Here is a 27,516-nt window from a genome sequence, read left to right as displayed (position 1 = left end):
AAACACATGCAAAGGCCAACTCTTCAGACGGCTGTGGAATTTTAAATAAGCACACCATAAATCGAAGAACAAGAAGAATTACCTGTAATATCGAGACTGCAGATACGTTGAGCAAACAGTCTTTGATATATGGCTAGCAGAGCCAAAGTCTATTACTTTCACTCTGTACGGCTGTCTTCCGGGATCCACCAGCATGATGTTCTCGGGTTTGAGGTCAGCGTGAATTAAACCAAGACTTTTCAGCTTTTTCAGTGCAGTAGCCACCTGCTGCAAGATGGCTCGAATAACTTTCAGGGGCAGAGGGCTAAATTTGTTTTGCTTTAAGAAGTCATATAAGTTCTGTTCCAACATCTCAAAAACCAAGCAGGTGTGGTTCCGATGCTGGAAGCACTCGTACGCACGCACAAAGTTAAATTCATCCGCATTCTCGTTGCTCAGCTTGGCGAGGATGCCCACCTCGATCTGCCCTTGACGAGCGTAAGAGGGATGGTTTTTCAAAATTTTCACCGCCACCACTTCATTTGTCCCTCTTTTCCAGCACTTGACCACCTGTCCAAAGGTTCCCCGACCCAAAAAATCAAGTACTTCATAAGTATTTTTAACCGAGCACAAAACCTCATGCTGTACCAACTGATAGTCTCCATCCCCGTTAGCCCCATTCTGTTTTGATGCGCCTGTGGTTGCCACAACAGTTACTGGGTTTGCTGCATTGCCTGGCAGCATAGCCGGCAGCACGGACAGCTCATCCACAATCTGCATGGTGCCACCTTGATTCTCCAAATCTTCGCTCTTACGCTTCAATCCACATCGCTGATAGGACTCTAACAAATCTGATGCACAATCCGGTGTTCCAACGGTGGGTGACTCTTTCGGATCTGGCTGCGCCCGCGCTGCTGTTTCCCCTGGAGCACCTGTGTTGGTTTTTAATGCGACTGTGCTGGTCTGGGATTCAGCAGTCTGCTGGCGAGGTTTGTCGATTGGATTCTTTGTCTGTAAAGGAGCCCTACTCTTGTTTGGATGTGCAAATCCAAGGTTTTTAGCATTCAGGTCGGTGCGCAGATAGTTCCTCTTGCTGTACACACAACTGCTTGGTTCAACTTTCAGTTTCTTTACACTACAAAAGGCACTTGACTGGGTTTGATAAACATATGGTGGGTACACCAAAACTTGTGAGGCCATACCTAAAAAGAAAACAAAGAAAAATAAATTAGTAAAGCCGATTGTCAACCTGCAAATTAACCCTCATTTTACAAACAGTAAAAGCAGAAATAGGCACAGCAGTTCAACCAAGGCTTTCCTTCACTCGGCCAAGGGACTCAGGCTCTTCTCTGCGAATCTAAAGCATTCCCAGGTCAACTGGGAGATACAAGCCCTCCATTGTGTTGTGGTCCTGCCCTGAGGCCACATGCCAGCCGTACATGCCTGGAATAGCTCCAATGGAAACCTCTGAGGGGGCAATCTATATAGAATGACCAAACCACTACTGGCCTTACTCAATTACATTGCAGTATAACACGGTAATAAGGGGGAAAAAAATCTGAGATGGAGACATATAAACTTCATTAACCAAACAGCTACACTGCGTACACATTGTCTGCGTTTGCATATTCCTTTACAAACATGTTTCTTGGTCACCAAAACTATGGGCCTGATTTAATCAGATTCTCCTGAGTCAGAGAACAGTGGAGAAAGGTAATACTGAATTGATTCAGCAAACCTGGCTTGTTTGTATTAAACTAGTCTTGCTTGCAAAAGTTAAAGGTCAATTCCAGGAAATTTTTAACCCCACCTAACCTTTTACAAAAAAAAAAAAAAAAACCTTCAACACCCCCGACATACACACACACACCTCAATTACGGAGATCAGTCTCAACAAAGGCACCTCTAACTCAATACAGCCCTCAAACCCATAAAGAACAAGAACAACAGGTGATTGTATATTTAATATAATTTTTAGTACCACCTTGAAGCAAGCCTGTTTTCTTTTTATTGTTTTAAGAGTTGTACTCCAGTATGGGTGTCTCCTCCTCCTCCAATTATAAAAATGTACCTGAGCTACAACTGTACAGCCCAACAGCCATAAAAATGAACTGTACTATCTGCTGGACTTTATTCCGTCCACTGTCCCCAAACTCTGTGCTGGCAAAGGATAGAGTGATTCAGACCATACATGACACAAGTGAGAAGCTTAGCTTAGATTACCGTCCAAACTTTATGCATTCAACAAAGGATCTTCCTGAAATCTACGGTGAGGAATGAGTCATAACCCCTCAACACAGTGGAGATCTGGGGTTTGATGGTGATCAATGCAACTGAGAACCGAACACACAGAAAACTACACATCAATGTAATAAATCAGGCAGCAGAAATGAAAAGAATTGAGTTGAGATCCTCTGTTTCCATGTTGATCAATAAGACCACCCATCCCATCAAGCAGGCCAACAGATCAGCTTGGTAGTTGGATGGACCTAGCCAAAGTGGTTCACCTGAAGTGAGAGGGATATATAGAGGCTGACATATTATTTCCTATTTGCCTACAGATTGCCTGCCTGTCCTGCTGATCATCCGCCTCTAATACTTTTAGCCACAGATCCTGAACAAGCATGAAAATCAGATGTTTCTGACTGAAGTCTGACTGGATTAGCCGCATGCTAGTTCCACCTGTGTGATTCAGGCACTACTGCAGCCAAAGAGATCAGCAGGACTGCCAGGCAACCGTTATTGAGTAAAAGGAAATACATATGGCAGCCTCCACATCCATCTCATTTCAGGTGTCCTTTAAAAGGAAAAAGGTGCAGTCTGTATGTAGTTTTAGGAGCTTATATTTCAGCATCTACTGATCAGACCAGCACACAGTTTTCTTTGATGATGGTAAACTTTGATAACATAACTTACTTGTTTAGTTCCTACTACACAGTATTGCCTTAAAGTACTGTAATACTGCAGAATTTACTTTATAAAAGTATACAATTGCCCCCCCCCCCCCTCCCCTCCCCATATGCCCTGCACTTTACACAAATAATCTTGTAGAGCAATGGTGTAAAACAAATATATAACTTTTCCTCAACATTGCATATAATACGTCCAGCAGTGCAATAAGATTAGAAAGCGGCAGTGATAGAGTTACAACTGAAACGATTACAACAGGCTACCAGTAGCAAAGCCTTATCAACATAGAATATCACCGTTATTGCATCGGAGTAAAAGGTTCCTTTCATGTTGAGTCCAATATCTGGGCAAGCCAGTACAACGTAAGTACACTAAAAGTTACACTGTAACCAGAGCAGGGCCAACGGTTTCCTCTAACTCGCAGAACATTTTCCACCACACTTCACAGAACTGATGTGGAGAAAATGTAACTGCAAGTTTCCTGGAAGAGGCGGCAATCACCACGCGAGTACAGATGGAGATCATGTAGCCTTCACAAAAATGATACTTACGCACCTCAAAGTCCACTAAAGTAAAAGCAATATGCTTGAAATAAAAAAAGAAAAAGGACAGATGGTATCTTTTTGCTCATATAAACTCCTCCACTTTTCATTACTTAAAACTTTTAATATGTCAGTCAGTAAAGGACACTGAACAGTCTCTAGATGTACCCTTCCCCCAACCACTGCTACCTATCCTTATGTAACAGCTTTACTAGCATACCTGTCATCACTAGAGACGGTGTGATCTTACCTTTCTGCATATCCATTACTGCTCCAGACCTAACCAGGAAATGTGTCCCTCCCCGGGAGGGACAGAGAGAGAGGAAAAATTAGGCCTTATTTACATACCACAGATGTTTAAGTAAGGGCTCATTCACAAACACTGAAAGGCATTTGCACTGAAGTTCTGCTGCCGCCTGCATCCAATCACCGCCCATGTTTGGTCATTGGGAACAGGTACATGTGATGCCAAAAGGAAGTAGTCTTGAAGTGTCCCCAACATTTCTAGAGAGTACCTAGCACTAGCCCCAATGCTGGATACACACGGTGCGTTCGCGCACTCGATTTTCCCGTCGATTCCCGTCGATTTGTTTATTTCCAACATGTCCGATTTGGATTTCGATGGATCGTTAGGTCGATTCGGCATACTTTGCATGCGAATCGACCTAACGATCCATCGAAATCCAAATCGGACATGTTGGAAATAAACGAATTGACGGGAATCGACGGGAAAATCGAGTGCGCGAACGCACCGTGTGTATCCAGCACAAGGATGTTATCTAGCATTGGGCAGCAAAGAAGGGACTGGAAGGAGATACACAAGGAAGCGTACACACCATAAACTGGTACAATAGTGCAGGAGGAAAGCTATACACATCTGACAGATGGGGGCATCATATCTTTCAGGGTGGGCAAAGAAGAAATCTATAATGCCTGTAGTATTGCTCTAGGACAATCTGAAGCAGATTCGGTAATTAAACCTGGCCATTTTAACCTTAAAAAGCCATCTACCCTATTTACCTGAAATTACGGCATCCCCCTGAAAGTAAGCCCTAGCAGGAATTTTGAACATGCTCGAAATATAATCCCTACCCCGAAATTAAGCCCTAGCAGCAGTAAGGGGAAAAAAGTATGGCAACTTGTGTTATTGCTGGAGCCCATGGTCTTGCGGGTGGGACCATGGCTCCGGCATTGGGCCAATCACTGCACTCACTGCTCATCAGCAAGTGCAGTGATTTGCCCAATAATGGAACCATGGTCCCGCCTGCGAGACCATTGGCTCCAGTAGGAACACAAGTTGTTGTACTTCTTACCCATAGGCTGAAGCTCGAGGACACATCGGCATGGAGCTGGGGGAAAGAAGAGGATGCAGGGGGATACCAGGACATAAGGGACAGCAGAAGACACAGCAGAGGACACAGAGGACATAGGGGGACACGGGTACAAAGGGGTACATCAGGAGGACAATAAAGGTACAAGGGGGACCCAAGAGGTGGACTTAGCAGAGGAAGAGGCGGTACAGTGGGGAAGGCAGGCGGACACACGGCACAGGAACTTGTGTGTTCATAGAAACATAAGGCATCCCCTGAAAATAAGACCTAGCACATCTTTTGGTGCAAAAATTAATATAAGAATGTTTTATTTTCGGGGAAACACAGTAATATCTAATCCAATGCAGTCCAAATACGGTTACTTATCTAATAGCTATTTACAAGGGTAATCAAATTCTGACACCAGCCTCTATCAATATCAATGTCACACAAACAAAACAGAAAAGTCTGCATTCAAAATTTGAAAGTCAGTGCTAGCGATACACCTAATCAGTATGGCCATGTGAGCTTGCTGGATAAGAATAGCTCTTGCAGCATGGAAGACAGGGCACTTACATATGACTGCTAAATATAGCTTTATGTAGAGGGCTCAATAATATAGCAGGTGCTAATAAGGCGATAGATCTACCACTGTAAATAAACTGTTGACAAAGGACCCAGCTAAATAATGTAATACCATTTATGATGCTAATAGGATTCATGTTAACCAGTGGGTAGCCCAGACACGATTTCCTAGGTAAAATCAGATGTACAGACTAATGCTGGGAATACACGGTACGTTTTTGAGCCATTTAGATGGCCCGATTGATAATTTCCTACATGTCCGATCTCCTGCCCCATTGATTTCGTGCTGGATAATGCATAGGGAACAATGGGAAAAGATAAGAAAAACGAATGGAAGATCAGAAAATCGCCCGCATAATCGAGCGCGGGGAATGATCTGGCGCAAACCGAGCTGCAAAAATGTACTGTGTATTCCCAGCATAATGGGAATGTTTTTTCTATGCTCCCAACAGCAAGCTGTGCACACATTTCCCAGAAGTCCTCAATTTCGAGGGTCCATTCACTCCCTCTGACTGTAGAGCACACTACTATAGGTCTTAGCTGTGTGGACATCAAGGCCCACATTCCCTCCATTTGCCTGAGAGGGAGAGAGTAGAAGGTGACTGTACCAGCCATGCTGTCTTCATGTTACTTAAGTGGAGCTTTCAAAGTGAACTTTACATAAAGTGTCAAAATCACGTGATATCTATAATGTACATTCAACACAAATGAGTTTTAAAATAAAAATAAATATTATTGTGTATTTATAGAGCACCATCTTCCGAAGCGTTTTACATAGAGGAGGTTTCTCAGAAATCCTTAAAGGATACCCGAAGTGACGTGACATGATGAGATAGATATGGGTATGTACAGTGCCTACCACACATAACTATGCTGTGTTCTTTTTTTTCCTTTCACTGCCTGAAAGAGTTACATAGTTACATAGTTATTTTGGCTGAAAAAAGACATACGTCCATCGAGTTCAACCAGTACAAAGTACAACTCCAGCCCGTCCCCCACATACCCCTGTTGATCCAGAGGAAGGCGAAAAAAAAACCACCAGGCATGGTCCAATTAGCCCCAAATGGGAAAAATTCCTTCCTGACTCCAGATGGCAATCAGATAAAATTTCCTGGATCAACATCATTAGGCATAACCTAGTAATTGTAGCCATGGATGTCTTTCAACGCAAGGAAAGCATCTAAGCCCCCTTTAAATGCAGGTATAGAGTTTGCCATAACGACTTCCTGTGGCAATGCATTCCACATCTTAACCACTCTTACTGTAAAGAACCCTTTCCTAAATAAATGGCTAAAACGTTTTTCCTCCATGCGCAGCTCATGTCCTCTAGTCCTTTGAGAAGGCCTAGGGACAAAAAGCTCATCCGCCAAGCTATTATATTGCCCTCTAATGTATTTATACATGTTAATTAGATCTCCTCTAAGGCGTCTTTTCTCTAGACTAAATAAACCCAGTTTATCTAACCTTTCTTGGTAAGCGAGACCTTCCATCCAACGTATCAATTTTGTAGCTCGTCTCTGCCGTAAATATCAGGTATTTACCGTAAATATCAGGTATGTAAGTGGCTGACTCAGTCCTGACTCAGACAGGAAGTGACTACGGTGTGACCCTCACTGATAAGAAATTCCAACTATAAAACACTTTCCTAGCAGAAAATGGCTTCTGAGAGCAAGAAAGAGATAAAATGGGGAATTTCTTATCAGTGAGGGTCACACTGTAGTCACTTCCTGTCTGAGTCAGGACTGAGTCAGCCACTTACATACCTGATATTTAACTCTTTCAGGCAGAGAAAGAAAAAGAGGAACACAGCATAGTTATTTGTGTGCTAGGCACTGTACATACCCAGGTCTATCTCATCATGTCACATGTCACTTCGGGTATCCTTTAACAGTCAGTCATTGTGTTCTGTTCCTATTGCAGTCTAAGGCCTGGAACCCACTAGCGGGCCTTTTGTAAGCGCTTTGTGATTTAAAAACCTCTTGCTAATGTAATGCTATGTTTGTGATCCCACTTGTTATGTTTTTGGGATGTGGTAGTAAACATGGGTGCCTGGAGAAATCACAGGGATAACATACAAACTCCTTGCAGATACTGTTCTGGTCCAGATTTGAACCGGGGATCTTAGCGCTGCAAGGTGAGAGTGCTTTTCACTTCACCACCGTGCTGCCTAACTAATACAGTTCAATTACAGAACTCAATATCTTCGACACCTTCATGCCAATTCTGCCCTCAGAGCCCTTTCCTAAATGCTGCAAAAACCTACAACAGGGCTTGCCAACTCCTGGCAGCCAGATGGCCAAGGTTCCAAAAAAGGTGCAAATGGCATTCAACTTTGGAGTTTTCCTCTAATTGATATCAAAGTAGCTGGTCCCTAAAAAAATTCCTCCTGACTACAGGATTCCACATACTATATACCGAATGGTTTTTACTGAATTCCTTATAATCATAAAAAGATGAGACAAGGACAAAGAAGCTTGAAGACTGGTCGGTCTTCTGATCCACAAACATGCAGATCCTAGATACAGTACATGTTAACAGGGTCATAAATGGGATGATTTTGTTAGGTAGATCTGATCCCTTTAATCATATATGTCCCATCTGTACAGCACTCGGCCCTGAGCTGTCAGCCACCCCAAACCTGCGAGAAACAGTAATTGTGTGTGTGTACACATCTTAAATGTGGGCATTATAAATATTGTGGATTTGATAATTGCCAATATATCCGATTTGATCAAAAACCAGCTGATCCTGCAGCTCTGCCCAGCCAGATGACAGGACACTGTGGACTAGCAAAATGATGTTACCTAGACATACAGCATGGCAGAGATGGTCTTAAATAGGACAACACTTAGTTCAGGTTTGCATTAACAAAAATCTTGTCCAACTAAAGGAACATGTCAGGCCATGATTAGTCAGCATTACATAATACAAGATCATCAAGTACCAGTGTGCTTTGTACCAAACTAGGTCTATAAAATGTCCTCTTATTTTGACCTACATAGTAATAACTGCCCTTCATAGTAACTTCGGCATGACCTGAAAAAACCGAATGCTCTTTATACCAGTTCAAAATCTGCCATGTAACTCCAACTGTTAATAAAACATGCATGCAACAGCATCAACCCTTTATATAACATGACTCTTAAGGCCCATACACACGTCGTACTTTTGCGGACGGGTCGTTTGAACGTCCCGTCGTTCAGTTGTCCGCATGCCAAATCGGGCGTGTGTACAGACTGTCGTTCGGGTGATAAGACTGCTTTTGCTCAAAAGCAGTCTTATCACCCGAACGACAGTCTGTACACACGCCTGATTTGGTGTGCGGACGACTGAACGACGGGACGTTTAAACGACCCGTCGTTCGCAAAAGTACGACGTGTGTATGGGCCTTTATGCTTTCAAAGCAAGAAAAGAAAAAAAATGAAGTGCTGTGAAACATTTTGCTGCTGCTGATCTCTGTGGTGATACATTCAGAAAAAGAACATATCAATTCTACTTATAATTTGCAGCTAGGTGCATACAAGAGATAGCTACCTCACCTCAAATGTTAGTCAAAACTCAAAGATAGCCTGATAAAAGGTATGTATGTACACTGCAAGGCAAGGAGTTCATAGAAGAATTGGAAAGCACCACACTCACATGGTGGGACTGCAAAATTAAGGCAATACTGAAAAATAAACATCTGTGAAGTCTAGCAGCTGGACTGCAGAAAGTACAAGTCTATAGTGAAAATTATGTCCTCTCCTATCATGTGTGCATGCTTGTAATGGATGTGGCAACAGCATAGGTAAATCATTCCCTGTAGACAGCGCAGAGAAGGATTAGGTGTGAACTATCAGGCCACAGCAGCTAGCCAATGGCTGTAGTTGAGGGAGGAGGGAAACAATGGGCATTTCCAAATTTAAGTGAAGCTTTCTGCTAATTGGTCCTTCAGTAGATTCCACAGGCGTTCATACAGTATACTGTACTGGTATATATTCACATAAGTGTGCAACATAAAGCAGGCACCACTACTACAGCTTACATAACTGCTAATGATGCCCTATGCTCGGTGACCCATGCATGTACATATCAGCTGAAGAGACTTTCTGTTGTCAATCTGGCCAGCAGTCCAGTCAGCCAGTGACAGGGAAAGTTCATGCATGTACAGCTCGTTCAAGCTGTAATCACTGTGCTATGGAAAGGGGAGGAGAAGAGAGGAAGGAGATCCTGGGAACGAAGCCATCAGATGTATATATCCAGCCTGGAAAACGGCTTGTCACTCACATTAAGCTAGAGTAGAGGACGAAAAATGTCATCGTCTCAGCATACCTCAAAGGGAACCCAAGGTGAGAGGGCTATGGTGACTGGTAAATGTAATTTCTTTTAAGCAATACCAGTTGCCTGGAAGTCCTGCTATCTCTTTGGCTCCAAGATCAGCGAGGCAACGTGTATTTAAAAAAAAAAAAAAAAAAAAAAAGGAGTATCATCCTTCATATTCATCTCACCTCAGGTTCACTTTAATGCTACCTAGATATATCAAGTTGTTGCTGGATAATCAGCCTTCATGCAAACACCTAAATTCTCACTTCTAAATCAACTTGTACGCTTGAACCGGTTGAGCACCCTGGTTCATGCCTTTAGAGGAGGGCTTAAGAAAAGAACATTTAAATGAATTGAGGTCTTCACACAAATTTGTACTCTATGGTCCTGCATTCACTTGACTGATGGCATTCCCAGCTACACAGGAACACCAAAAGAACTTAAAGCCACAGAGTAGCCATGGCCAATATATACATTAGCTTTCAAATAAAACCAGTACAAAACAGTTAACAAGCTCCTAATGGTGGGATTACACATTACGTTTTTCGCGTTCGATTCTGCGCGCGATCTATTAGCCATTCGATTTTCTGCTCGATTCTATCTTCCACTCGTTTTTCTTATCTTTTTTTCATTCACTTCTATGAGAAATCAAGCGGAAAAGAATGGAGCGGAACATCGGACATGTCGGAATTTTATCATCGAAGGCATCTATCGGAATGATTCTTTGCAAAAAAACGTAACGTGTAATCCCAGCATAGGGCTGTAGACTCTGATACTGCACAGTTTTAAACATGGACAATAAAACAGAGGCTCTTTGTAAAGAAGGCATCACATGAGAATGTTCTTCTCAACAGCCACAACTAAGGCAATGCATACCTGGAGGGAGGAAAATGATCTCTGAACAGGGAATCTGGATGAGAAACTGAACTTCTGACATGAAAATATTAACAGTAAATTGGAAATGACACTGAGAATCACGATTTATTTCAAACCATAATAGTGATCAGCATTTTAAAATTTGAGAATGCTACTGGTTTCAATAAAGCAGATGGAAGTACAAGGTATTTTTTCTAGACACTCTGTTGACTATGTTAGAAAATCACCACTTAAAGAGAACATGTACTGAGTAAAAATATTTAAAATAAACACATGAGGTAACTTCAAATGAACATTACATGGTTACCTTGCCATCAGTTCCTCTCAGAAGCTCACTATTTTCTTCTAACAAGAATCCCTTCCAGTTCTGACAATATTTTGTCAGATCTGAAATATATCAGTTGCTGACAGCAAACTATCAGTAGCTGTCAGTTATAGCTGAGAGGAAAACTGATGTACCAGGTAATGTCCATGTTTCCCTATGGCTCAAGTGGGCGATGTTACAGTTTAACTGTGTGCTGACCAGAAAGCTGTTATGAGTAATGGCTATTTTCAAAATGGAGGATGGAAAATTCCCTTGATCACAGTGGACAAACAGGACGCGGGACAGGAGAAAGACACTGAGGAGTAGACTACATGGAAGGTAACTATGACTTGTGTATGCTTATTTTGACTTTTAAATTTTCAGTTCAGGTTTTCTTTAAGTAGCAGTACGCAAAAGTCAAGGGGTCATGTTCGAAACTGCTATGTCTAGCAAAGGAGTAATTGTTGCTCCTCACAACCCACTACTCTGTTCAACTGAATTGAGCTGCAGATTACCTATTTTGAGTAACTGCGGTAGACAGACAATGAAAACATTAGTTAAATACTTACCCGAGCAGAGTGAAGCTTACAGATGAAACAAAGGCTTCTCCAATCCTCCTTCCCCACCCCTGCTCACTGGGACCTTTTTTGCGCGGTCACAGGCTCCTGTCAGTGTGTGAGTGCAGCCGCACTGCACAGGCGCAAGTACGGGCTGTGCAGTAGCACAGAGCCATTTGTGCACAAAGGAAAAAGTCATGCAAAAACGACTCCAAACGACTCCATGTTACCAGGGCTGTGGAGTTGTAGTTGGGGTAGAGAAGTTGGGGCAATTCTGGGAACCCGGAGTTGGAATCGTTGATTTCATAAACTGAGGAGTCGGAGTCGGATGATTTTTGTACAAAATCCACAGCCCTGTTAAGTATTAGACTAAGGAGTCGGAGTTGAGGAGTCGGAGCCATTTTGGGAACCCGGAGTCATGGTTTCATAAACTGAGGAGTCGGAGTCGGAAGATTTTTGTACCGACTCCACAGCCCTGCATGTTACTGCACAAGCTGGAAATGTAATTGCACCCGCACAATGCCGCCATGGTCGTACACGGACAGGGGCATAGGCATGAGAACATTTTTGACAAGCCCTTGTTGCATATGTTCAGAGGGTCCCACAGCTGTATCGGCGGGGTCGAGAAGGATGGAGGAAGTCTGGACTATTCAGAGGCTTCTCAGAGGTAAGTATTCAATTTTCTCTCTTTTTTCCCTTTAGTTACCATTCAAAGAAGGTGACTCATCTTTCTTCATAATCAGGAAGGATAAGGCTATAATACATTCAGATGGTGTGTTCATTCAGAAGCTATAGAAGGAGACGTAAAGACTAGAACAGGTATAGGTGGGTCAAAATCACCAGCATATATTAGCAGTTTGATGGAATCTAAGAATAATCTAATGATCCCACAATCTATTAATTTGATCAATTAGGTGGAAATGAAGTGGAGCAACTACTACTACTCAATCGGTTTCTGATGCTGTATTGGGCAATAAATAACCTGTGCATGGGGGTTTTCACAGAATAACTGCATGATCTACTGAATACATTTAGTAACAGGATATTTGAGTTTGGCCTCACTGCAGAGTAATATGCGAGAACCCTTTTTCTTTGACTGGAATTAGGTAGCCTTGCCTAGGGGCAGGAGAATGCCTTGCTTAAACACAGGGATACAGTTTCTGCTGGCGCATGTGAATATGCTCAAGGGCAAGTAAGGGTTCTACAAGACAAAACCACATGACATGGTCTTGCATTCTTGCAGGAAGTTTGCTAAATCAAACTCAATCTGATTTTCCAGTTCAAACAGTGAGACCTTTCAAGCTCATGCAAAATGGTCACTGGGGTTCATTCAGAATTACCAGCAAAGTGTAAACCGCAACTGCTAGAGATCATGGGAGATGTAGTCCTGTGTCCAGTTGCAATTTGGTGCAGGATACAAAAACAACCCCTCTTACTAGCCCGACCAGGACAATGCAGTGGCGCTAAAAGGATGATGTTATTAGGATATTCAGAACAACTCCAGCTTCATTTTCAGAATGGTTTAACGTGAACTTAATCACTGAGGGATAAAGAATGCACAGGAAATGTTCTAAATGCTCAGAGTGCCAAGTTTCAGGGTTTAAAGGACAACTGTAACGTCAAAAAACAAAAAAAAGTTAGATACCCGCCTAAGAGCAGGGAAGGCTTTGGATCCTTTAGAGCCTTCCTGTTCCTCTTTGCGTCCCCTTGTTCCATCGAAGAAGTACTCATGTCTACGAGTACTTCTCAAGGTAAATGGCTCCACACGGCACACGAGCAAGGGCTGAGTCATGCATGCGCAGTACGGAGCCGCTAGTCTTCAGAAGTACTAAAACCCGGGTACTTCCGAGGAGACCCGAAGATGCAGCTGGTGGGAGATACAGGAAGATGGATCACAGTGACATCCCCCGACTACGAGCGTTCTCCGATCCATCATCCTGCTGGTGGTTACACGCGACGACTCACAACGGGTGCAAACAAGAGTTCAAACAATGGCGGATCTTTGAGCGTGAGTCATCTAGGATCTTAAAGATCCACCCACAAGATTAGCTGCGTGCTTGTTTCTGGTGTGATTCAAACACTACTGCAGCCAAATAGACCAGCAGGGCTGTCAGGTAACCGATATTGTTTAAAAGGAAATAAATATGGCAGACTCCATATACCTCTCACCTCGGGTTCACTTTAAGTCCTCAGACACTGAGAGGTCACACGTATGAAGGCAGAGGTCTAATTAAAGGGGATAAAATGCCAACTAATGCTGCCAAAGTAGATGACTAGCATGTAAAATATGTCGAAAATGCTCATCTTCTCTATGCTAGGAACATGCTTCCAGATCTTGGTAATTAAATAGGCTTCTTGGGCAGGTAACGTTGTGGGAGCCAACAGGAGGACAATGGTAAAGAAAAGGCTGTGAAATGTACAGGAACACATAGTAATAACACCACAATGCATTTCCCAGCAGGGGGAAGCTATTATGTTATCATAACAAAAAGGAAAGTCTTGTAGCACTTCTGAGAGGGGAAACATCGTTTCCGCACTTCATTTTCCCGTCTCTATCAGCTCATGTTCAGCCAGTCTGATATATGTACTTAAAGAGGAACTGTAGTGAAAATCTTAAAATTTAAAAACACATAAAAAATAAGAAGTATGTTACTTCCTGAGTAAAATGAGCCATAAATTACCTCTCTCTCCTATGTTGCTGGCATTTACAGTAGGTAGTAGAAATATAACATTACCAACAGGTTTTGGGCTAGTCCATCTCTCCATAGGAGATTCTCAGCATGGTCTTTATTCTTTATAAAGACACTCACTGAAAAAGATTTATACAAAGATGCTACCCAGCCTCCCTGCTTACCGTACACTTTCTTGGCAGTTGGACGGAGCAACTGCCATTCACTAAGCGCATTTTGAAAATAAAGAAATCCCTGTGAACCCCCCCATGATGAGATGGGCTAGTCCAAAACCTGTTGGTTCTGTCAGACTTCTACTACCTACTGTAAGTGACAGCAATATAGGAGAAAAGTAATTTATGGCTCATTTTACTTTGGAAGAACCGGACTTCTGAATTGTATATGTTTACATACATTTTAAATTTTAAGATTTTCACGACAGAGGTTCTTTAAGAAAACACAATAAAAAGTTCTGTGGCAAAAAAAGCTGCAGATTTTACTCCTTAGTAAGGGAAGTAACCAATTCACATAACCTTAGCGACCCGCACCTGCCTGCTTATTGACAGTCAATGTGAAACAATAGCCCTTAGGCACATGGGAATGCTGGGAAGAGAGTGTCGAGTAAAGCCACGCCTCTCCCTTCTGCCTGACTTCAAACTTTTTTATTCAAATTCATTTTTTTTAATTGTTCTACGAAACACATTAAAAACTGTACCTGATTTTGAGCTTTAATGACAATTATGGAACACTACATTTACACTACATTTCTTACAAGTACCCTGTGGGCCCAACTCTACAATACTAAACTAAGTCTAGACAGATGCACAATGTGAAATATAAAAATGTACACCCATTGTCAACATTACGGTAAGAGTCTTTGTTTGCCTTATAAGGTCCTAAATAATGATTTATAAAAGGTTTCCCAATTTCTCAAATCTTACCTGACTCCAACCCTTAAGCCTGGAACACACCTTCAACTTTGAATGGTCACTTTTACCACCTCTACGTAGTATAATGGCCAACAGATTTTGAAGACTATGAACAGACTGCGTAGGTAAACTCTCATACTACTTAGAGGTGTTAAAAGTGGCCAATCAAAACTGAAGGTGTGTACCAAGCTTCATACTAATGATACCAGTAATTCACAAATGCTGGATGCTCTACAACGGTGTCAAGCTTGCAAAGCATGATAGGAAATTCAGTATCTGAAAAGCCAAAAGCTCAGCAACTACACTTGGGAGTGTAATAAATGACATCATGCAGCAGCCTGAAAAGCTCATTTCATTCCCAGCCTGAAAAGATGCAGGCGCTGTCTGTTGACTATACATAAAACCACCTATTCCTTTAAAAAAAGGGGGGGGGCAGGATTCTGCAAGGGTAACTCTACAGAATGCCCCACCCTTTGCTCTAGTTTTGTTGGAGCAGGTTGGAGTTTGTCTTTGGCTCTCTTCCTAGTGGGCATCACCTGACGAGGAGGGAACTTTTCAGGTCTTTTACTGCAACTAAAATTAGTTGGAAGAGATTGGCAGCCCATCAGGATACATTAATACATCCCTTGCCTGGACTTGATCACACTAGTGTAAAGCTTAGCTTTGTCCCTTATGCAGGATCATCAGTAATGTCTGATAATTAATAGTTAAAAAATAGTTAATGGCAAGGCTTGGAATAAGGCTGAGTAATGAAAGCAGTGACACAAGACAAGACAAGACAAATAACATTTATATTGCGCTTTTCTCCTTGCGGACTCAAAGCGCCAGAGCAGAGCAGCAGCCACTAGGGCGCGCTCTATTGGCAGTAGCAGTGTAAGGGAGACTTGCCAAAGGTCTCCTACTGAATTAGTGCTGGCTTACTGAACAGGCAGAGCCGAGATTCGAACCCTGGTCTCCTGTGTCAGAGGCAGAGCCCTTAACCATTACACCATCAGCAAGTGGGGGGCAGGTGAGTGGTGGAGGTCACTCAGTCTGAACAGATATGACTCACCGGCTGGAGCAAGTAGATGTAGCTACACCAATTCCTTTCTGGCATTCTCCGTATGAGCACTCTGCATATTCCAGGCAGCGATTCATTCTAGAAAATCTAATTCTATAATCGTTGGTAGTGACACAGTTCCCAACCTTACAAGCATGCCAAGTCTATGGATCTCTGGATAAGGATTCTCACTTTTAATATCTGCGCATGGTTGCAGCCACACTAACTCTTCAGAACCTTTACTATACTTATACAGCAGAGTCCCTGTTATCTGGAATTCAGGCAACTGGAAGTTTCAACTAACCGGCATGCCTGAGGGATAACGGGGACCTCTTTTGGGGGGCTTTCTGAGGGTGCTGGCAGGCTTTCAAATATTTACCGAGCTTCCAGCGATTTCTGGCAGTCTCCATGAACCACCTCGCAGGCTCCTAGTGGCTTCCAGCATCTGTGTACGGAAGCTGGAGTGTCACATGACCCGATGCGAGTCAGCGGACACTCTGGCTTCAATGCACTGAGGAAGCCAGAAACCGCTCGGAGCTCGCAGTGACTATTTTGGTGGGGGCAATGCTGCCCAACATGGGGGTTCCTGACTATTGGGGGGGGGGGGGTTTGCTGCCAGGGGTAGTCAGTCATGGAGTACTTGGAGCAGGGATGCTGACTAATAAGCATCACTAGCTTATTTGGAGGGAATGCTGCCTATTAAGGGTCACAACGTTATTTTGGTAGTTTTTGCCGGGAAAGCCTTGAAAAAATGTCAAAGCCAAGAAGGGCGCTCACACAAAAAAAAGTTTGAGAACCACGGGCCTAATCATTCTCTTGCCTAGCAGAACTCACATGAACACTTGCAGAAGTAGCTAGGAATTTACACAGCATGCATTCTTTGCTCATGTGACAGACTGGCCGAGGAGGAAAAAGAATGCATTATAAATTCTACCTTGCAAATTAATGAAATCCCTGGTGGATTAGATTTTTGATGGATTATTTAACATGCAAAATAACTGCAGGATATCAAGAGTTGTTTACAAGCCGTTGCTTCAGAATGCAGGAAGCCTATTTTAAGACTGTTAAATTAACTTCACCAAATGTTGCAAAGATCTATAAACAGGCAAACATGATACTAATACGGCTGTACAAAAAACTGAAATATTCAGATATACTTAATTATGGAGTTCCCGAGCCTCTGAATGCAATGTATAAAGACAGGAGATTTTTAGTGGAGCTCAAGCCAAATACCACCCCCCCCCCCTCCCCCTTTTGATTGAATAGAGTATGGAATAGTAAAGTATATTTATAGAAATGAGGCTCTATCAGTATGGCCAGGGTGACACAGAGCCCTCCCACCTTAGAAACTTTGGTTGCCCCCTATAGAAACTTTTGTTATCCCTCTCCCCTTAGGTCCCCTCCTGTGTGCCTACCTCTTTTTCACCTTTAAAACTCTACACCCTATGATTCTGTGTTATCAGCCAACCCCTTTAAAGTCCTCCCGTGCATCTGCTTCTCCTAAACCATTATTAAATCTATTCCGCTTACACCTTTGTCTCAACCCCCAATAGTGCCTCCTGAGTGTCTGCCTTTCCATCCCCTTGCAAACTGCCCCATAAGCCTCTGTCGTTCCCTCAATAACACTTACACTCCCCTGTTAGGCTTCCCACATGCCACCTCCCCATGACACTTCTGCCCACTGATCAGTTCACAACTCCGGCTAGTAAAAATACTTACCATCAGCAGAGAGGTAGATGCACAGCGATGAGGGATCCATCCCTCTTGCAGCTGCGCTCCACAGTATAAGCTCTGTCGATGCCCGCTAAGCCCCACCATTCTTTGCTCTTAAAGGAGGATGATGCTGGACTTCAAAAACTGCATGGCTACCACTGGCCCAAACATGTGGTCAGTCACTGACGTCAGCATGTCAAGGCCAGTGGCAGCTGAGTACGTCAGGTCCTTTTCCATGTGACACAGCAACATGTCACTACCAGGTAGGAAGTGGGGAGGAGTATAATCAGCGGAGAAGTTCCTTCTGCTCGGCACCTTCCGTAGGAAGGCACTGCCGGATCAAATAGGTAATTATATAAATATATTTAAAAAAAAAAAAAAAAACCTGGTGGTGGGTGGGAACTATGTTAAACGAACACTCTTGTACCGAAATTATTGCGGTTTATGACCCGAACTATGAGACTTCCCTTTTTACTGTAAACCAGAGTAGCTCACAGATTCTAGATGAGAGAATTTTTCCCTTCAAGTTCATAAAAACTTCTATTTCTCTAAATTCTGCCCAAAGGCTCATACACTCGTCCAACTTTATGCACAACCAACCGCACAACATGACCGACCACACAAGGTGTTTACCTGACATGTACGTACATAACGCCAACCAACTAAACAACCAACTCACTTAAATACTACGCATGCAAGCTAAATGACAAACTGCACAACACGTCCGCATTCAAAAACAATAAAGTTGTTCACACATTCCAACTTGCATGATAGTTGGTCAGATTGATCCACCGGATGGATCTGGCAAACAACCGGTTATAAGTTGGTCATCTGGTTGTTTGTCAGCTGTACACATGCCCAACTTATCTTCCAACAGACAAGTTTGGAAAATAGTTGGTACGAGTGTATGAGCCTTAAGGTCCGTGTACACACGCCGGACTGCAGGCAACGACGGGTCCGTCGTCACCTCCCGCTGGGTGGGTGTTCCAGCGACAGTCCGGCGTGTGTACAGTCTGTCTGCAGACTGATACGGCTGTTTCTGAGCGATCCGCCCGGCGGATCGCTCAGATACAGCCATATCAGTCCGCCGACAGACTGTACACACGCCGGACTGTCTGCTAAAAACCCGCCCAGCGGCAGGTGACGACAGACCCGTCGTTGCCTGCAGTCCGGCGTGTGTACGGACCTTTATGCTGGGAATACACGGCTCGATTCTGAGCCATTAAGATGGCTCGATAGATAATTTCCAACATGTCCGATCTCCCGCCCGATTGTTTCGCCACTCGATTCTGGATTGAAGTGAATGGAAAAAGATAAGAAAAACGAGCGGAAGATAAGGGAATTTGACTGCGTAATCGAGCAGTAAAATGATCGAGCGGCAAAATCAACCCGTGTATCCCCAGCATTATACTGGGAATACACAATGAGATTTTTTCAGTAAATTTACTGTCCGTTCATTTTCTGATCGATTTCCATTCACTTCTATGAGAAATTGATCAGAAAAACGACCGAAAATCTGATCGGACCTGTCAGAAATTATCTATCGAACCATCTATCTGACAAAAAAAATGTCATGGTGTATTCCCAGCATTAAGACTTTAAAAGGAAAAACAAGCACATTAAAAATCTCTCTTTTGGGACCATAGGCTCTGTATGCCTAGCGGGTTGAAATAACGCACCCAGGTAGAGGTAGAAATATTCTAATTGGCTGTAATTAGTAATTTAATCAACTCCTTGCTGTAAAACATTATCCTGTTTTTAATTAGCCTGATTTTTTTTTTTTTACTTTTTTACCAAGGCATCAAGCTGCCTTTTCTACGCAGTTGCCAAACAACCCAAGCCATTTTCAATATAAAATCAGAACACAGAGCTGATTAAACATTAGGGCCGCTCCCCAGCATACTACTATCGGCAAGCAGGCAAGGTAGCTTTTTGTTTGCCAGATCAAGGTGTCCGGTAATCCTGGACAGATCACCGCCAGCCAGCAGCTATGCATGTCCATACAGGGTAGTAGCCTTACAAGGGACAGGAAGACAGGAAGCTCTATTCATGAATAGGGGTTCTGTCAGTCACATGAGCTAGCAACACCCTCTGGGGAAGGGGGGGGGGTAGCACTCCATTTAACTGAAAGTCTCAGTTTCACAGAGGTTGCTATGGTTGCCACAAACCTGATTCTAAAACATACAAGGATTGATTGCTGGGTATGAGCGCATTCGTATGCCTTAAAAGGCAACCCCAGGGAGCATAGCCTGTCGGCCAGGGTAAATGCATAATGCTGTAATATACACTTACCTCCACAAGGCCATCAGGAGCCCTGTACTTCTAATAATACAGAGGTTAGCTCTGCCTCTGCACTTCCGGCTGCTGCTTTCCAGGAGAACAAGTCGGTTTTATCAGAGATTTTTATGGAAGTAATTCCTATACATTGCAAGCAGTACAGGCTGCCTCCAAGCCAGAGAGATGGAAGCAAGGCTCACCTCAGTGCTGACACACAGCAAAGTCACTTCTAAAAATAAAGGTGGCCATACACTGGTCGATTTGCCATCAGATTCGACCAACAGATAGATCCCTCTCTGATCGAATCTGATCAGAGAGGGATCGTATGGCTACCTTTACAGCAAACAGATTGTGAACCGATTTCAGCCTGAAACCGTTCACAATCTGTTGTGGTGGTGGTGCTGCTGCTGCCCCCGCCCAGCCCGCATACATTACCTGCTCCGCCGGCGCGACTGCAGTCTCCCGGTCACCGCTGCTCCGTCTGCGCTCTGGTCTCCAGGTCCGGCATGCCTCACTTCTTCTAGCCCGGCAGGAAGTTTAAACAGTAGAGGGCGCTCTACTGTTTAAACTTCCTGCCGGGCTAGAAGAAGTGAGGCATGCCGGACCTGGAGACCAGAGCGCAGACGGAGCAGCGGTGACCGGGAGACTGCAGTCGCGCCGGCGGAGCAGGTAATGTATGCGGGCTCTATTGCGTCGGTCGTCGGGCACTCGAACGCCGCTAGCGATGCGCTCTTTACCCGCGGGCGATCGACGGTTATTTTCCGCACGGCACGATCGACGGGATCGGACGAAATGGATCGAAATTCGGCGTGTAGCGTGAACGATTGGCAGCAGATTCGATCCCAGTGATCGAATCTGCTGTCGAAACGGGCGCAAATCGGGCCAGTGTATGGCCTGCTTAAGACCTGAAAATACCTTATCCACAGCCTAATCACAACAACGATGTTATCACTCCATCACTTCCTCCCCTCTGCCTCCACAGCTTTCAGACAAGGCACAACACCCTACCAGCACAGGACATGCTGCAACATAGTTACAGTACAGTTATTTGGATTGAAAAAAGACATACGTCCAGCAACCCCATATATCCAGCAACCCCATATATCCAGTAACCCCACATATCCACTGTCCAACCGACAGATTTTAGAAAAAATTGGATTGAGCAATTTCTGTCCGAAATCGTGATTTTGATTCGATTCACAATCTCCTTCAAATCAAGCTTTGTTCCCCCTCTGTGCCTCTCTGTCCCCCTGTCTCTCTCTGTGCGCCCTCTGTGTCTCTCTTTGTGCTCCCTCTCAGTCTCTGCCCCCCTCTCAGTCTCTGCCCCCCTCTCGGCCTCTGCCCCCCTCTCGGCCTCTGTCTGTGCCCCCCTCCCGGCCTCTCTCTGTGCACCCCTGTCCCCCAAGCTGCAGCAGTGCTGGACATACCTTCCAGCATGAGTCCAGGGATGCCCATCTATCCACTTCACCTCCTGCAGGCTCTAATGCACGGCATACTTTGTGCATGTCATGTGACATACAGAAATCAGGAAGTATGCCGTGCAGAAGAGCTGGCAGACGGCGAGAGAGGGCAGACAGTGAAGGACTGATGCGGAAGGTATGTCCTACGCGGCTGATGCTGCGGGCCGCACAGGCTGGGACTTAGAGAGTCTGAAGCGAGAATAAATCTCGCTTCAGACCTCATAGATAGCAGGGGCATGTGTGCCCCTGCTAAAACGCCGCTATCCCGCGGCTTAACGGGGGTCCCTGATTCCCCAAATCTCCTCCGAACAGCCGGGGAGCGCTTCCTGGTTGGGGCAGGGCTAACCGCCGCAGCCCTGCCCCACGCGCGTCTGTCAGCGCGTATCTCCGCCTCTCCCCCGCCCCTCTCAGTCTTCCTTCACTGAGAGGGGCGGGAGAGAGGCGGAGATGCGCCGCTAATAGACGCGACTGGAGGCAGGGCTGCAGCCGTTAGCCCTGCCTCCAGGAGCGACCAAGTCTGCGACCAAGTGTTGCAGTGGGGGGTTTGGGGGTGAAGGGACCCCCGTTTAGCGGCACGATAGCGGCGTTTAGCAGGGGCACACATGCCCCTGCTAACTATGAGCTCTGAAGCGAGATTTATTCTCGCTTCAGAGTCTCTTTAAGGGAAGTTTGAAGCTGCTTCTTCAAACTTTCGCCATGTGGAAATGATGTCATTGCGGAAATTGACACAGGCGATTCCGAAATCGTGATCTTGGTGATCGCGATTTTGGTTTAACTTTGATTTATCGTTCAGGCCTAGTACATACCCGCATCAACTTCCACATCTGATTAAATCACTGAACAAATATGTCAGTGATCTGCTTTCCCAACTTAACAAATGGCTCATCTTGTTTTCTAATGTAAACAATGGCAGTGATAAGCTTGAAGCGTGAAGATAAGAAGGAAAAACAGATCAAAAGTCTGGACTGCCTCAGACGAATGCAGGCCAACAGCATTGTTTTTCTTGTTACTCCTCCCTCTTGTGCCGCACTGTTGTCCCTCCTCAACCCACCATAGTAACAGAATGTATCACTAGCCTATGGGCTAGTGATGGGTCTATACAGCATTGAATGACACTCAAGGGATAGAGTCTCAATCCCTGTGAGTGGCCATAATTGTGCGTATATGCACCATCTGTCAGTCTAATGCTGGGCATACACGGCTAGATAGTGCGCCGGTATCGAGCCAGCGGCTTGATGCCGGCGCCTCACCGCTCGTCCGCACGGATTGATTCCCGCTCGTCCCCGCGGGCGCTTTCTAATCAGCGCTTCGTTTTTTCTATTGTTCTGCCCGCCTGTATCGAGTGCGGAATCGATCCGGTGGGCAATCGGACCTGTCGGAAATTATCAATCGAGCCATCAGCGGCTCGATTGATAAGAAGAAACGAGCCGTGTATGCCCAGCATAACAGTCTGCTTCTAGCCCTCAGGCGAATTCCCAGCCAATTACGAAAAAAGGGCAATATTCTACCAATAGCTATAAACCATACATTATATTCTAATGACACAATGGGATTCTCCTTAAAGAGTAACTGTCGGGCATAAAATCAAAAATCTATTGTTTATTTTTATCTGGTAAACAAGTAATAAGGATGCTAATCAGGCAATCCAAAAGTTAAAATCACTATTACTTTTCTTGTTGATAAATTATCATTCCCCGGTTTACATGACTTATTTGGTACACAGAAAATTTGGTACACAAAAGAGAAGTTGCAGGGCATGCTGGGTTGTCTTTTTTGCTGCTCTACTTCCCCTAAGACTTAACTAATGCAGCCTGATTGGCTGAAGCCTCTTTCCCTCCTGTTTTCCCCGCCACTCCTCTGTTCCTCTCTGATTGGCCAAAATTTCTCAGGCAGAAACAATGCACTTTCTATAGTGAAGGGCGGGCCAATCAGGCAGAGGAGACTAAGGGCAGATATTAAATCACGACTGGCTTCAAAATAGCCACAGTAAATATGGAAACTGTCTAGAATAGGATTCTCTACTTTACCTTTATAAAATTCACAGGAATCATAACGTAGACAGTACAATACAGGTGTTCCCCCTCATCTGTGACTAATCACAACTGTCATTTGATCTCAGCTGTGTCAACTCAGGAATCTCCCTTGCCATGGCAAAGCAGCTTAGGGCCAGTTCACACTGGGCGCTTTGGTAGCGTTTTGCTGATCGCCGGCGATCAGCAAAAAGCTGATTTTTCACTGTACAGGAAAGCGATTTAGGAATGATTGCATTTTGTGATTCTATAACACTGAAATGCAATCGCTCCAAAAAAGCTGCATGAACCATCAGCAAATCTCTAATCATTGGCGATTGCTACAGTGTGAACCCTACCATTAACTTGCATTAGCAGCAGCATTTTGTTGATCGCCAGTGATCAGCAAATCGCTGACAAATTGCCCAGTGTGAACTAGCCCTTATATTGTAAACACAGGATGTTAACCCTATGGGCCTGATTCACTAACTGGTGCTAACCTAGTTAGCACGCCTAAAGGCTTTGGGCGTGCTAACTAGGGAGATAAGTAGTTAGCACGCACCAAGTAAAATCAGATTGCACGCAAAATGTTGCACCTGGTGCGACGAAAACAGCGCACCCGATGCGCCTATATGGTCGCATTGGATGCGCCCTAAACGCCGCACCCATGTGACGTTTAGGGCGCATCGAATGCGACCTTATAGGCGCATCGGGTGCGCCGCTTTCTTTCGCGTGCACCAGGCTTTGCGCGCGCAACTGCGCGTGATACTTTGCATGCGAGCTCTAATTAGCGTGTGCAAGCTTTGTTTAGGCATGATAAGGGGCTTTTCACAACAGCTAGCACCGCTTTGTGAATCAAGCCCTATGTCTGCTTCAATGAACACAGGAAGTAGTCTCATTGTAGATTTATTGCATGATTTGTATCAGCTGTAACAAAGAAATGTTTTTTCTTTAGAAGTTATTTGCTGTGTATCTTTTAGAGCAGAGAGGAAGTTCTGAGTTCAGGTCTGCTTTAAAAATAAAATATACAACTCCATATCCCTCTCACTTCAGGTGGCACTCTACATTCCTTTCCATTTGCTAAATTTTAAAGCTGCACAAGCAAACCACTTTGATTAATGGATAAACAGAGTCATCTCTTGTAAAGTCAGCTCAAACTAGTTTACTTTTACAAATGCACCCTGCCCACTAAATGAACACAGAAACCTAAATATTTTAGATCCAATCAGTAAAGGCAAAGCTTGAAACAGCCTGCAGCCTGTGCTTGCACACTGCTATCTTTCAGTTTTCAAAACAATCTTGTTTCTGGCATAATACCATAAAAGGAAGGGCCTTGGTAATTGTTTCCCTCCATGCAAATGTATACATTTAACCTTCCACCTCCACTTCAGCAGATATTTACTATGTCATCTGCTAGGCTGGCTACCCTAAAGCCTGATAAAATCAAATGAGGCCATTAACCAAACATAAAGCAATTATCCGAAGAAAGCAAGCAAAAAGGTTTTATGCTGATCGATTCTCCGCTCTATCGTTTTTTTCCGCTCAATTCTCCACTCTATTCTCTTATCTTCCGCTTGTTTTTCTTATCTTTTCCATTCACTTCTATGAGAAATCGAGCGGTAAAATGATCGCGAGAAATATCGGACATGACGGAATTTATCAATCGACCACATCTATCGAACAGAAAAACCTAACGTGTGTACCTAGCATAATGCCTGGTACAAACCATGCAATATTCCATCAGATAGACCGGTCAACTCGATTATTTTCGACAGGTCTGATTGAATTTTCGATCATTTTTCTGATTGATTTTTGTATAGAAGTGTTTGGAAAATCGATCAGAAAATTGATCGGAAATCAGATCGGACCTGTCGCACAGACAATTTTCCTACTTTCATATTGCCCCTCTCCCAGCGGCACTATTGCTGAAATATGGAGAAGATACCAATACCACCCGATTGATTTCCTATCGAGGAATGATCCGTCACTTGCTATATCAGCCCACTAAAAATCGTGTATTGATAACTTATGGCCCCATACACATGCTTGATGTCGTCCGACAGGGATCAGGACCTGATCCCTTGGACGGCATCGCTGGGCCAAGGCTGTACAGACACATAGTAAGCCTACAGGCTGACAATGCATTCTCTTGCTATGCAGGGAGGCGGAGGGCTGATGGAATTTGCAGATGCATGTGATGTCATGTTGTGGGTGGGGTAAACATCAAGACCAAAGCTATCAGCCACCGATTGGCCAAATTGATACGCCTGACGGATCGCTGGCCGGCTGCTAGTTGAGGGCTGCTGTCCACATGCTGGATTATCAGCATAGGTGGTCGTTATCGACCACCTCAGCAGACATTAAACTACCGTGTGTACGGGCCTTTACTCCAAAAACAGGTTAGAGAAAGGAGAATGTGGGTCACACAGGACACTCAAGTAGCAAATCTGGAGTAGTGTTGGGCGAACATCTAGATGTTCGGGTTCGGGCCGAACAGGCCGAACATGGCCGCGATGTTCGGGTGTTCGACCCGAACTCCGAACATAATGGAAGTCAATGGGGACCCGAACTTTTGTGGTTTGTAAAGCCTCCTTACATGCTACATACCCCAAATGTACAGGGTATGTGCACCTTGGGAGTGGGTACAAGAGGAAAAAAAAAATTAGCAAAAAGAGCTTATAGTTTTTGAGAAAATCGATTTTAAAGTTTCAAAGGGAAAACTGTCTTTTAAATGCGGGAAATGTCTGTTTTCTTTGCACAGGTAACATGCTTTTTGTCGGCATGCAGTCATAAATGTAATACATATAAGAGGTTCCAGGAAAAGGGACCGGTAATGCTAACCCAGCAGCAGCACACGTGATGGAACAGGAGGAGGGTGGCGCAGGAGGAGAAGGCCACGCTTTGAGACACAACAACCCAGGCCTTGCATGAGGACAAGAAGCGTGCGGATAGCATGCTTTGTACCACCATGCAGTCATAAATGTAATAAAGATAAGTGGTTCAATAAACAGGGACCACGCGGCAACGCTAACCCAGCAGCAGCACACGTGATGGAACAGGAGGAGGCGCAGGAGGAGAAGGCCACGCTTTGTGAGACACAACAACCCAGGCCTTGCATGAGGACAAAAAGCGTGCGGATATAGCAGCAATGCTTTTTGCCGCCATGCAGTCATAAATGTAATACAGATGAGAGGTTCAATAAACAGGGACCGGAAACGCTAAACCATCCCAGATGTTCATCGGTCATGTTACTTGGTTGGGGTCCAGGAGTGTTGCGTAGTCGTTTCCAATCCAGGATTGATTCATTTTAATTTGAGTCAGACGGTCTGCATTTTCTGTGGAGAGGCGGATACGCCGATCTGTGATGATGCCTCCGGCAGCACTGAAACAGCGTTCCGACATAACGCTGGCTGCCGGGCAAGCCAGCACCTCTATTGCGTACATTGCCAGTTCGTGCCAGGTGTCTAGCTTCATGCCCGGTTTCAGGTCCAGCGGTGCCAGCCACAAATCCGTCTGTTCCTTTATTCCCCTCCAAATTTCCTCCCCTGTGTGCTGCTTATCCCCAAGGCAGATCAGCTTCAGCAACGCTTGCTGACGCATGCCAACAGCTGTGCTGCACTGCTTCCACGATCCTACTGCTGCTGGTGCTGGGTTAGCATTTCCGGATGAGGTACAGCTTTGAGATGCGTTGGAGGAGAAGGAGTCAGAGAGGTAGGTGCTGCTGTTGTTATCCAGCTGTTTGCGGCGTGGGCAACACCCGCGCCGTAGCAGGTGAGGAATCGCTGCCAGGCTCCACAAGGTTCACCCAGTGCGCGGTAAGGGAGATGTATCGACCCTGGCCGAACGCACTCGTCCAGGTGTCAGTGGTGAGGTGAACCTTGCAGGCAACGGCATTCTTCAAGCTTCGGGTTATTTAGCTGACCACGTGCTCATGCAACTCAGGCACTGCAGAGCGCGCAAAGTGGTAGCGGCTGGGAACCACGTAACGTGGGATGGCCACTGACATCATGCCCTTGAAGCTGTTTGTCTCCACCACTCGATATGGCAGCATTTCG

General features: G+C 44.6%; 1 protein-coding gene across 2 annotated transcripts in view; it reads right to left on the bottom strand.

Moving 5' to 3' along the window:
• Window positions 1–27,516, bottom strand: part of HIPK3 (homeodomain interacting protein kinase 3) — a 185,513-nt gene that overhangs the window by 142,416 nt on the left and 15,581 nt on the right. For both annotated transcript variants that reach the window (XM_068260243.1, XM_068260244.1), the window contains exon 2: window positions 83–1,181. In XM_068260243.1, the coding sequence (XP_068116344.1) occupies window positions 83–1,181 (1,099 nt within the window). The remainder of the gene's footprint in view (window positions 1–82; window positions 1,182–27,516) is intronic.

The sequence above is a fragment of the Hyperolius riggenbachi genome, chromosome 11 (assembly GCF_040937935.1).
Source record: "Hyperolius riggenbachi isolate aHypRig1 chromosome 11, aHypRig1.pri, whole genome shotgun sequence".
Classification (NCBI taxonomy): Eukaryota; Metazoa; Chordata; class Amphibia; order Anura; family Hyperoliidae; genus Hyperolius; species Hyperolius riggenbachi.
The sequence above is the reverse complement of the archived record's forward strand: the minus strand, read 5'-3'. Positions and strand labels throughout refer to the sequence as shown.